This window comes from Sorghum bicolor, chromosome 2 (assembly GCF_000003195.3).
Source record: "Sorghum bicolor cultivar BTx623 chromosome 2, Sorghum_bicolor_NCBIv3, whole genome shotgun sequence".
In the NCBI taxonomy this organism is placed as follows: domain Eukaryota; kingdom Viridiplantae; phylum Streptophyta; class Magnoliopsida; order Poales; family Poaceae; genus Sorghum; species Sorghum bicolor.
This window is the reverse complement of record NC_012871.2, coordinates 2,982,566-2,995,076: the sequence shown is the minus strand read 5'-3', so window position 1 is coordinate 2,995,076 and position 12,511 is coordinate 2,982,566. Positions and strand designations below refer to the sequence as shown.

Genomic DNA, 12,511 nt, shown 5'->3' with positions numbered 1-12,511 from the left:
GATTACGTATAGGTGAAAATAGTACAGTTCATAGAAAGGAAGGACCATGAAAAGAGTGCATTATTTCAGTCCTTCACCAACCTGTATGGCTATATGTCCTTCAATTACACATTCCTCTTTCTTTTATATCTATTTCCAAAAGAAATAAATATTCAGCACATTTCATATTTAACCTGTACTCAGCACATTTGTCCCTACGCGGTTATCTAAAAGATACACGCTTTCTGAAAAAAGAAAACTCATCAAAAGGCAAAAGGGAGTTAAATTAAATAAAATCTACTTTCTTGCTGAACTTTTCTTTACGAAGCTGAGAGAGCTCCGGCTAAGCGTGCAATGCAAAGTGCAAACCGTTGATGCGTGCCCAAGGCCAGAACAGTTGGCGCCGTCTCTTTGCTGTAAAGACTAAAGCCACCTGGAGCGTGCACCGATGCAAAGGTCCGTGACAGTAAGCAACACCTCACTCTTGTCCTACTAATCCAGCCATCATCAAAAAATTACTATTTACTAATTACTACAGTTGTGACCAGTTGAGTGAGTCTGTCTGTCAGGATAAAACATGACCTGTGTCCTTGTTTTGCTGAAACCCTAAACCAAAACACATGAGCCCATTGATATCCAAAGGTTGCAGTAAATCTCTGCTCCATCAGTCTTGCCAAGAGACAAGAAGTACATGGTCTCTAGTCTTCATGATGGGCACTCGATTGACCGGCATACCAACGAACGCTGGCTGACTTGTGATATAAGCAGACCTGATGCCCTACTAAGTAATACTAATGCAGAAAGACTACTAAACTCGCAGTTCTAGACTTCTTTTTCTTAAGGAAAAAAAAAGAAAGAAAGTAATTCTAGACTTCTATAGTACTCAACTCGTTTTTACTGTCATGTTTTGACCACTGGTGGGTGGATTGGAAGCAGGAGAAGAATCATCCAAGGCAAAAGAGAACTGAATGCTCCTGTACAAGTTTGGTGCAGTCCCCACATAATCCATCCATCCAAGTTGCACTGTTCATCTTTTGCCGTGTTGTCCTGTCTTGTTTTCACCAAGTTTAGTTACCATTTACCATAAACCTCTGCTTGGTTGGGCTCCTAATTGGCTGAGCTATCGGTTGAACACACAAGGCATGCATTACTGAGCCTGAACCTTTACAAGTTTACAACACCGTACCTTTGCATTGGAAAGCAGGCAGAGGTTGTAAAAACTGTAAAAGTAAAGCTGGCTTATGGGATCCAGATCAACCAAGCTTAACAAAGTGCTTAAAGCTAGCCAGGCAATTACTGTTGAACTCACCACCTCGAAAGTTTGCAAAAGGGTTTCAAAAGGAAAGTCCGGGAAAAAAATAAAAAGTGGCAGGCATTTCCTCCTCTAAAGCAGCAACTCAACAAACTTTGGGCCAGCCCCTACACTGCACAGCATTTTCTGCATGCCCGGGGTGCAGTGGACAATCATGGTTCAGTTTTTTGGTTCTTGAAGACTGCACTGCATGCACCTCTTGCTGGCTGCTTTGGATGCTGCTGCTGAGGCCAGCACAGCCCTTTGACCCCCTTTTTATTAATGCCTAACCACCACCTCTCTGGACTTTCACTCCTGGCAGGCAGGCTAGCAGCTGCAAAAATGAGGAAGAAGATCTGGCATCAATTGGCATCGCAAAAGGAGGATGTCATATGCATGGGGTGGTCCATTTCATAATCGATTAAATTTTTTTGTTTCAATCACACTTCATCTTACAAATCATGCATGCACTGATGATGCACATGTAAAACTACTGCTAAGCTACGGTGCAGCACGTGTAGGAGTAGTATCTATGTAGCATGGCAGCAGGAAAGGAATCTGTGGAGCAGTAGAGTTGCAAAGAGCTGTGAATTAAGTATAGGAGATCACAGGTGTGCTGGGGTCAAAACACACATGCATGGCCAACTTTACTCGATGCCACAAACATGGTACCCGTTTACTTAAAAACATGATGAAAGGGAAAGAACGAGAAAAGTGACTGGATCAAAGCGAGGCTGAGGTTCTTTATCTGAACGGAAAAGATTAAAAGCATCGTGTCTGAATGTTAAACTTTTTATCCCTATTCGAGTTCACATAAAAAATATGAAAGTTTGGTAAACTTTATATTCTGGTACACGAAACGCAGAAAAACAACACAAAACTTTGCTTAAAGAACCCCAACTATTAATTTGTCCCTCAGCCCCTGCAGTGGCACATTCTCTCTGGTGTATTCTGTTATGTTAGATTAAGTACTTTGACCAACAATTACTTTCTGAAATTTTGCTTATGCTAATGATGCTAAAAAGTATTGTTCATTGATTTGTTGATAAGCCGTGTTGATAAGTTCAAGCGAACTGGTCTATATCACTTATGTATCATAATCTAATAACACCTTTTTATTACAAAAAGGCTTTAAAGAAGCACAAAGAGTGTGCAGTATAACTTTGAATAAAATGCACCCGCCCTGGACTGAAAATATATGGAGGTATACATAGTTTTGTTTTGCAGTGGCCTTTTTTGCAATTTTCTTTTCTTTTCTTTCTGTTATCTCCTCGCATTGCTGGTGTGGTCGTCCGATACGGAGTGGTGGTACGAGTACAGCATGTACTTGCTGTTGATGCAGAATTGCTGACGCAGTTGCAGCCAGAGCCAGTTCTTCAGGTGGACACATACGGGTGCAGTTGGGAACAGTATTACCCGGATCCAATGAGGTCAAGTCGTTGCCCATTTCTACCGGCCTGCACTGTCCTCTTGCACATGGCTGAGTTATGCAGACACACTCTCTCTCTCTCTCTCTAAACCTGTTACCCGGCCCATTTGACCATGCCATGCTGGCAAGGTCACGGTTAATGAGATTTGTCATTGGAATCTTTAGCCTGTCCTGATCTTGCTTGCTGGTTGACGAGTGGTGGCTACAAGTCTTTACTGTTTAAAGTGTTAATGATAGAAGGACGTACAGGCAGCTATTGTTTGGCAGCGGCAACTGCAGGGAGGGACTAGGGAACGAGTATAGCAGTCAGGGCCGGGCCGCCGTAACAGAAGGGATTCATATATGCGTAGCCATTCTTTTTCTGGGATGCATGCATACATGCATGGGCATGGCCTCATTTTTGCGAGGTCACTCTCTCGTGGATTTTGTTGCCATGATCGTATCCCTTTGTACTTTGTTTGTAGTGTAGTAAAGTTTAAAACAGGCATGAAGTGAAGGCATACTAGTTTGGACACAGATATGCCGTGACCGGTCGGATTTTTTTGAGAACGCACGACCACGCCCAACACCTTCTTCCTTGCCCCCCCCCCCCTCCCGGCCGCATCTTCTTTCTTGTGTCGTGCCTACCCCACCGGCCCACCCTTGCCTTCCTCCACCGTTGTCCTAGCCAACGGCTCCCTCGCCATCAACCACGCCGCCCACCACTTGTCCCCCACCCGCCCCTGCCGCTCCGCTCTGCCTTTCGCTAACCACATGACAGCGCGCTGACAACGTCCTCATCCTCACCATTAGCGTCGGGGGCGGGGCACGCGGGCAGCGGAGAAACGCCGCAGCACCCTCGTCCCGCTCCCGCGCTGGCTGGCGGGCGGGCCGTCGCGGCGCACGAGGCCACGACGCGGGCCCCCCACGGATTAAACAACCCCCAGCTACCCTACCCGCGGAGACCGCCAGCTCCCTCGCTGCGGCGCGGGCCCCGCCTCCGGATTGGACGGGGCAAGTTGAGCCGGCGCTTTTGGGATCCCAGGGCTTTTTGGCGGGTGCCGCTGCCACCCCACCCCAGTCCCCAAAAATCGCGGGAAATCATTCACCCCTCTCCGTTTCGTACCGAGCCACGTAGTACGTATCCCAGTGCTCCTCCGGAGACTGTACACGTACACGGTACACCTCCGTCGGTCCGTCCTCTTTCCATGTATACTGTAACCCGCCCGCCCGTACTGCACTGATGTTTGTCAACTACTAGTACTCCATGTGGCAGATCTCAAGCACAAGCACGCTTCACCTTCGGCCTTTGACCACAACTCCAAAACTACTGTATACGTACAGTATACTGTAGCTACACACCACACCACACCACACTCTCTAGTTTTGTTGCACACATCCTCAGTGCCAAAAATTACAGCTTCTCCAGAGGACCACATCGCAAAAAAAGACACTCCCACCCATCCCCCGCCCCACGGCTGCTGCCCGCCTCCACTCTCCACTCTCCACTCCATTGCCCGCCTCCCCTCTTCTCCTCCGCCGCACCAGCTGCCGGGAACCCATCCAAGTAACCCACGGAACTAGGGTTAGGGTTCCGCGGCTGCCGTCTTCCCCAGGGCTGCTCCTGCCGGTGCCGGTGCCGGTGCCGGGGCCCCATTGCATTCCCCTGCTCCCCTGCAACCACCCCACCCCATTATTCTTCCTCCCTTCTTCCACCCATTCCCTCCATCTCCAGCACGCTGCTCGGTCGGTGCTGCTCGTAGGCGTTGCCTGCTCCTCTTCGTGCCTGCCCGGCTCCATTGCAAGGTAAGGATGCCCGTACCGCTCCCCTGCTCTTCTTGCTTGCTTTTGCATTCGCTTCCGCATTGCATCTGGAGACCGGCCGGAGGCGTTCATCCGTGTTTCATGTTTGGACGCATTCACCGTGCGAGTGCTACTACTAATAAAAGGGTGCGTCCTTTCGAGCCCCGCGGTTGGTGGCTGGTTTAGCGGCCAAAGATGCCCACTTTTACCGCCGTGCTTGTTGAGGGATTCATAAAGCCTTGGAGGATTTTTTTTTTTGTGTGTGTGTGCTCAAAGATGATTTTTGTGTTTGTCAGAAAAAAAGAAGCATTTTTTTCTGGCTGCTTATGCTGCATTTTCATATTTTCTGTTTGAGGAATATGCTAGATTTTTACTGCTCTAGTAACTCTTTTTGGAGCTCTCATAAATTCCGTTTTTCAGTTCAGGGGGTTTGTTCAAGCTGGAATCTGTGCTTGAGTTGACATTTTTTCTCTCTCCAAATTTTCAGGTTTAAAGGAGTTGAAACGGAGAAATCTGGGGGTTTATGTCCATACTGCCTCCTGCAAAGATCAGCTGAAAGGGACAAGTGTTGTGGCTGAGCTAGCAGTACTACACCAGCTCTCTGATAGCTACGCACGCTCGCTCCAACTCCAATCTCCAATCTCCTCCAAGAAATGCGTCAGCTGCCGCGCTCTTGAATCATAACAGCAAGCTCCCAGCCTCCCAACCAATCCGTTGAGGAAGACAGTGAGTGATGGGGCTTCTGTGGGGTTCCTTGGCGTTTCTCCTCCTGCTCGTTGTCTCCCCCGCGCAAGCCCAGCTGCCTTCGCAGGACATCCTGGCGCTACTGGCCTTCAAGAAGGGCATCACGCACGACCCGGCCGGCTACATCACCGACTCGTGGAACGAGGAGTCCATCGACTTCAACGGGTGCCCGGCGTCCTGGAACGGCGTCGTGTGCAACGGCGCCAGCGTGGCGGGGGTCGTGCTCGACGGCCACGGCATCTCGGGCGTCGCCGACCTCTCTGTGTTCGCCAACCTCACATTGCTCGTCAAGCTCTCCGTGGCGAACAACAACCTCTCCGGCAGCCTCCCGAGCAATGTGGGCAGCCTGAAGAGCCTCAAGTTCCTGGATGTCTCCAACAACCAGTTCTCGGGGCCGGTACCGGAAGGTATCGGCAATCTCCGGAGCCTGCAGAACTTGTCGCTTGCTGGGAACAACTTCTCAGGGCCACTGCCTGAGTCCATGGATGGGCTTATGTCGCTGCAGTCGCTGGATGTGAGCCGCAATTCTTTGTCTGGCCCGTTGCCTGTGGCTTTGAAAGGGCTGAAGAGCTTGGTTGCGCTGAATGTGTCATATAATGCCTTCACCAAGGGTATTCCTTCTGGGCTTGGACTCCTCGTGAACCTGCAGTCTTTGGATCTGAGCTGGAACCAGTTGGAGGGTGGAGTTGATTGGAAGTTCTTGATTGAGTCCGCTGTTGCTCATGTTGACTTCAGCGGGAACCTGCTCACCAGTACTACGCCCAAAGAGCTCAAGTTTCTAGCGGATATTTCGGAGACAGTTCTGTATCTGAACCTGAGCAACAACAAGCTCACTGGATCGTTGATAGATGGTGTTGAGCTCTCTACTTTTGGGAGACTGAAGGTGCTTGATCTGAGCAACAATCAGTTATCTGGTGACCTCCCGGGGTTCAATTATGTTTATGATCTTGAAGTTTTGCGACTCGCAAACAATGCGTTCACTGGGTTTGTGCCTAGTGGGCTTCTCAAGGGTGATTCTCTGGTCCTAAGCGAGCTGGACTTAAGTGCTAATAACCTGACAGGTACTAATTCTACTTAACAATCCTTCTTTCAGCCCTCTTTTTCCTCTGTGAATGCCATACATCATGAAGATTACCTAGACCGATGTCTTTTTTTATTCAGAATATCAAGCACAAAAGTAGCATTGGTTAACACAACTTATGAAAAACATCAACCATTAATTCTGACATAGTACTTTATGTTTCTGATCCTTTATCTTGTCTTGTTTATGCAATCTAAATGACTAGTTGACCTGCTAATTACAAAAACAAAAGAACTGCATGATATATGTTAGAGTTTGCATGAGTACTTATTCTACTTTTACCTCTAGTTAAATTTTAAATGTCATTTTCAGTTAAAATGCACAAAAGATTTCTGTTTTTGGTACAAATGAGTGGAAGTCACATACTAATATTGTGACTTGTCTTATCTACCCTCTTACGTAGAGTTGCAGTGCAGTGTATCTCCATTGTAGTTATAGTACCTTACACTACTCTATGCTTCTCAATATTAGTACCTTGTCCTGGCCTACACAGTAAAGAACTAGGACATCTTGACATGTGGTTGGCTTTAAATATCGTGCCACTCCTTTCTAATATGAGCAAGTAACAGGACTAGGCTATGATTGAATTGAACTGTTGCATTTTCATGCTGCTGATCCTTGCTCATCTTGTTTCCTACTATGGAATTGACTAAAACTTCATTTGTTTTGTCCAATGCAACTAATGATCGGTTGTTTACAAATTTAGTGATAGTGTTGTTGATGTTGTAGCTAGACATCCACACACTCGGTTGGTTATATGCACTAGCATGATTGAGATGTATTGAACAAAAGGATATAGAAAAAGCTCTGTTAAGTGAAAACGATTTATGACAGCATTTGTGTTAACTGTTAAGTACTGGGGTTGGGATCAGTGGCGGAGCCAGAATTTAAACCTTGGGTATTCCCTTACGGGTGTCTGGTGGGCCACGCGCTCAATTGTTGTCTCTAACCTCATGACCGACGTGCGCTCTCGCCGGTCACCATGGAGGCGCAGGGTAGATGCAGCGCGCTGCACGCCCTACGCCGCTAGGAGCGCCGAACACTGGCAACCAACAATAATGCCGCCACCACGTCATGCCGACTAGAGTTAGAGATTTAAAAATGGGGATTATAGAATTGCCTCTCACTCATTTCTTGTTCACTCACACGAAAGAATATTTTATTGTACATGTTGCTATGTGTATATTCTGATTTATATTGGAAAAAAGTTTAGAAGTAAGATATGATTTGACCGATATTTGGCAGCATGAGTCAATATGTATGTGTTCTAGAAATAATAATTAGGTTCTAATTTGCAGAAATAATAAAATAGAATAATTTTGACAATCGAAGTAATATAGAACCTGTGTGGAAAAAAAAATATAAGGATATATAAAAAATAAGAAACTTTATTAGCTCCTTAATATAGAAATGCTAATATATCAAATATACATATGTATAAATATATCTATATATACTTAGTGCATAAGAAAGTTGGGTATTCCTGGGAATACCAGGAATACCCTCTGTATCCGCCTATGGTTGGGATATATGTCCTGATGGAAAGATTTCTTGCTGATGAAATCAGAAATAACAATGGGCACACCATACAAATCTCATGTTCAGCTAAACTAAACTGCACCATGAATTTCTGGTTTTAGTACATAATAAATGGAAGTAACATGTGCATCTGTTGTGTATTTCTTTTATTTAATCTCTTCTACTACTAGTTCTGTAGAATTGTAGTGCAATGTATCTACCATTCTAATTATAGTACCTCACTACACTCCAAGCTTCTCAAAATTAGTGCCCTGACATGACCTACTAAGTAAAGAACTAGCCATCTTGTCTATTGGTTGACTTTAAAGTAGTGTTAGTCCATACAACCTGTGAAAAAAAATATCAAACATAAATTCTCATCTAGCACTGTGTATCGTTGTATACAAATGATGATTTGAACTGCTGATTACGCAATAATATGAACTGAATGCTATGTGCAATGTGCTTGAGTCCGCACCAGTTAGCTTATTCTGTTTTGCCCCTTAGGTAAGTTCTATATAGAGCCTTCATCAGCATAAAAGATTCTTTGTGCAAATGTGTGCTCATAATGTTCCCTACTGTGCCATTACCTAAAACTTATTAATTTTGTCCAGTGCAACTAATGGGTTGGTTCTCGTTCCAAAACTCGCTGATAACAAACTTGATATGGTAGTTATATATGCATAGAGGCAGACTGGTTAATGCAGTGGCTTGAGTTAGCATTTATAAAGGAAAGGAGATAAAACAACAGGCAACGTAAATAAAAAAGTTCTGTTAAATGGAAACGAGTACTTGATTTGCGGGCATGTACCCTGATGGCAAGATTTCTCAATAATAGAAGCAGATAATGTAGCGGGCACAATATACTAATTACGGACGTCACGTCCAGTTAAACTGCACCATAAATTTCTGTTATATTACAAAGGCATGGAAGTAATATTGAAATATGTGACATGTAATTGTTTTATCATTTATGACCTTGCAGTGCAGTGTTTCTCCACCATTCTAGCTACAGTACCTTACACTACTCTATGCTTCTCAAAATCAGTACCCTGCCTGGCCTACAGAGTAAAGAACTAGGACATCTTGCCATGTGGTTGGCTTTAAATGTTGTGGACTCCTTTCCGATATAATAAAGTAACAGGACTAGCAGCTCCAGCTGTATAAACTATGATTGAATTCAACCAGTGCATTTCATGCTATGCTAATGATACCTGAGGTCATGCAAATCAGGCTTTCTTTGTGTAAAAGCAATGGACTTGCCCCTAGAATTCAGTACATTAGCAAATACTGTAAGACTGCACAGGACATGAATGTTAAGTGTGCTAATTCATTTACAGTGTTTGCATATTTCCTTTGCTATGATGGCATTCCTTATGATGATAGTATGAGAACCACTCATTTTTCTTTTCTTTTGTACTAAATGTATTTACTTTACTGCACAGGGCATATCAATATGATCACATCAACTACTTTACAAGTCCTTAACCTGTCCTCAAATGCTCTTTTTGGGGATCTTCCATTGCTTGCTGGGAGCTGCACTGTGTTAGATCTTTCAAACAACAAGTTCAGAGGAAATTTGTCAGTTGTTGCCAAATGGGCCAGTGATTTGGAATATGTTGACCTTAGTCAGAACAACCTAACTGGTACAATTCCTGATGTGAGCCAACAGTTCCTCCGCCTAAACTACCTAAATCTTTCCCGTAATGCTCTATCTGATACCATCCCTGAGGCTATTGTTCAGTACCCCAAACTTACTGTGCTTGACCTGAGCTCCAATCAGTTACGTGGTTCTATGCCTGCTGATTTGCTAACTTCGTCCATGCTGCAAGAACTCTACATTCAAGATAACATGCTTTCTGGTGGCCTATCCTTTCCTGGTTCGTCATCCAAAAATTTGAGCCTTCAAGTGCTTGATATTTCTGGGAATCACTTCAATGGAAGCCTCCCTGATGATATTGCCTCCTTATCTGGCCTTCGAGTTCTTGACGTTTCAACAAACAATTTCTCTGGTCCATTACCTGCTGCTGTGAGTAGGCTTGGGGCTCTTACTGATATTGATATATCAACGAATCAGTTCACTGGGCCATTGCCTGAGGATCTTCCAGATAACCTCCTATCCTTCAATGCATCCTATAATGACCTTTCTGGTGTTGTGCCAGAGAATTTGAGGAAGTTTCCAGAATCTTCTTTCCATCCTGGGAACTCAAAATTGGAGTATCCTGCTAGCTCGTCTGGATCTGGCAATTCCCCATCTGGGTCAGGAGGTGGAAAATCACTCAGTACAGGTGCTAAAGTAGCAATTGTAGCAGCTAGCATTGTTGTTCTTGTCATCCTTATACTTATTGCTATTGTATGCCACTACAAGCGAATCTCACGGCAGTTTCCTAGCTCTGAAAAGGTTTCAGACAAGAGCCTCCACAGGGCTACTAAAGACAGTGCTGGTATGAAAGGAAAAGACAACAAAGGTGGTTTGGTCTCAGCAGATGAACTTGTTACTCCTCGAAAAGGCTCTACATCTGAAGCACTTAGCCAAGAAGAGAAGTCAGCTGCTGGGGGCTTTTCACCATCTAAGGGCAGCCGCTTCTCTTGGTCGCCAGATTCTGGAGAGGCATATGGCCAGGAAGGATTGGCACGGTTGGATGTGAGATCGCCTGATAGGCTAGCAGGGGAGTTGCATTTCCTGGATGAAACAATCACACTAACGCCAGAGGAACTTTCAAGGGCACCAGCTGAAGTTCTAGGCAGGAGCAGTCATGGGACTTCATACAGGGCAACCCTGGAGAATGGTGTGTTCCTGACTGTGAAATGGCTGAGGGAAGGTGTTGCAAGGCCGAAGAAAGAGTTTGCAAAGGAGGCCAAGAAATTTGCAAACATCCGTCATCCAAATGTGGTTGGTTTGCGTGGGTACTACTGGGGTCCAACCCCACATGAGAAGTTGATCTTGTCAGATTATGTTGCGCCAGGAAGTCTCGCGAGCTTCTTATACGGTAATGCCATCATCTACTGATTACCTTTTTCTGCAGATGCCTTAATCTTACTCTCTGTAGTGTTGTGCATAATTCATGTGCATGTCATACTAGCAGTTTCCTCTTGGACCGATAACTAAAATTTCAGTCATCTACTCTGCTGAGATGGTTCTCTGATTGCACAGATCGACCAGGAAGGAGAGGTCCTCCACTGACCTGGGCACAGCGACTGAAGATTGCAGTTGATGTCGCACGTGGCCTGAACTACCTCCATTTTGACCGTGCAATGCCCCACGGAAACCTCAAGGCCACCAACATCCTGCTGGACGGCCTTGACCTCAACGCCCGCGTCGCCGACTACTGCCTGCACCGCCTGATGACACAGGCTGGAGTCGTGGAGCAAATCCTGGACCTGGGTGTGCTTGGCTACCGTGCCCCAGAGCTGGCAGCCTCCAAGAAACCGTCTCCCTCGTTCAAGTCCGACGTGTACGCCTTTGGCGTTGTGCTTCTGGAGCTCCTGACAGGCAGGTGCGCTGGGGACGTCGTCTCGGGGTCTGAAGGTGGCGTCGACCTCACTGACTGGGTCAGGCTGCGGGTGGCAGAAGGACGGGGATCTGACTGCTTCGATGTCGCTATGGCCTCGGATTCAGAGAACCCACAGGCTGTGAAGGGCATGAAGGAGGCCCTGGGCATTGCACTGAGGTGCATCCGGCCGGTCTCTGAGAGGCCGGGGATCAAATCTGTGTATGAGGATCTTTCATCAATCTAGTTAGCTAGCCTCATTGCGTAGCTTTAGATTAACACTGCGTGTTAAAATGTGTGCGTGCTGTGTCTTGGACTCATAGAACTTCGTAGCGAATCCAAGTGTTATTATGGCCTCACCTTGATGCCAGCAATTTGAAATGAAGTGCCTCATTGGTTGCCAAAGTGTTTGCTGTTTCAGTGTTTGTGCAATATCCTTGTTTGCAAGTTGGTTTTGGTACCAGTGTACTCATCTGATGTGATTACGTGACTGCTGCTAAATGAACTGCCCAAAGCACCACTTTGACATGGATTCATGACTTCCTTCGGTAACTGATGATCGCACATGCTTATGTATCCAAATAATGACATAGTAACAATTTATTTACGTCAGAAAAAAGGGAAACATCCTATTGAAGAGGGAATCTATCTCGCTGTTATAAAAGGCATGTTTAGATCACCTTTGAATTATTAGAAGAGCTTTTTAGCTGTATGGCCATGGAAAAAATGCATCTTTCTTCCATAGCTCTCTTTTTTTGAACTTACCTATTTGGCTCCACAATGAAATTTCTGTTTTTGACACTTAACAGATTTAAATCAAGGGTAATGAAAAAATAAAACGCAGAGTTAAATGGTCATTTTACCACTAAATCATAATTATTAGATATTATGTTTTTACCAAGTTTATTGTATAATTAAGCATTTTACCAAGTTTATTGTAAAAAACATAATTAGATCACCTGATGAACCAAACCGTATTAGGTATTTATTTGTATCGAATTATGTTTTTACCAAGTTTATTGTATAATTAAGCATATCTACTAGTAAATTATGCATTTTATCCTTCGATTTTGTGAGTTATCAGTACATGGGCTGGGTTTGCATTGTACAGGCGCTTAGACAATGGCGTTACGTGGGCTGGGTTTGGATTGTTTAGGCGCTTTGATAATGGCCCTAGACGTCATGAACTCATGATT

General features: G+C 45.1%; 1 protein-coding gene across 1 annotated transcript; it reads left to right on the top strand.

The window, feature by feature from the left end:
- On the top strand, positions 4,160–11,720 carry LOC8079921 (probable LRR receptor-like serine/threonine-protein kinase At4g20940). The gene is made up of 4 exons (XM_002461403.2): positions 4,160–4,484; positions 4,969–6,286; positions 9,270–10,814; positions 10,979–11,720. Exons 2-4 carry the CDS (start codon positions 5,215–5,217, stop codon positions 11,560–11,562), a joined length of 3,201 nt encoding a protein of 1,066 aa, XP_002461448.1. The 5' UTR covers positions 4,160–4,484; positions 4,969–5,214; the 3' UTR covers positions 11,563–11,720.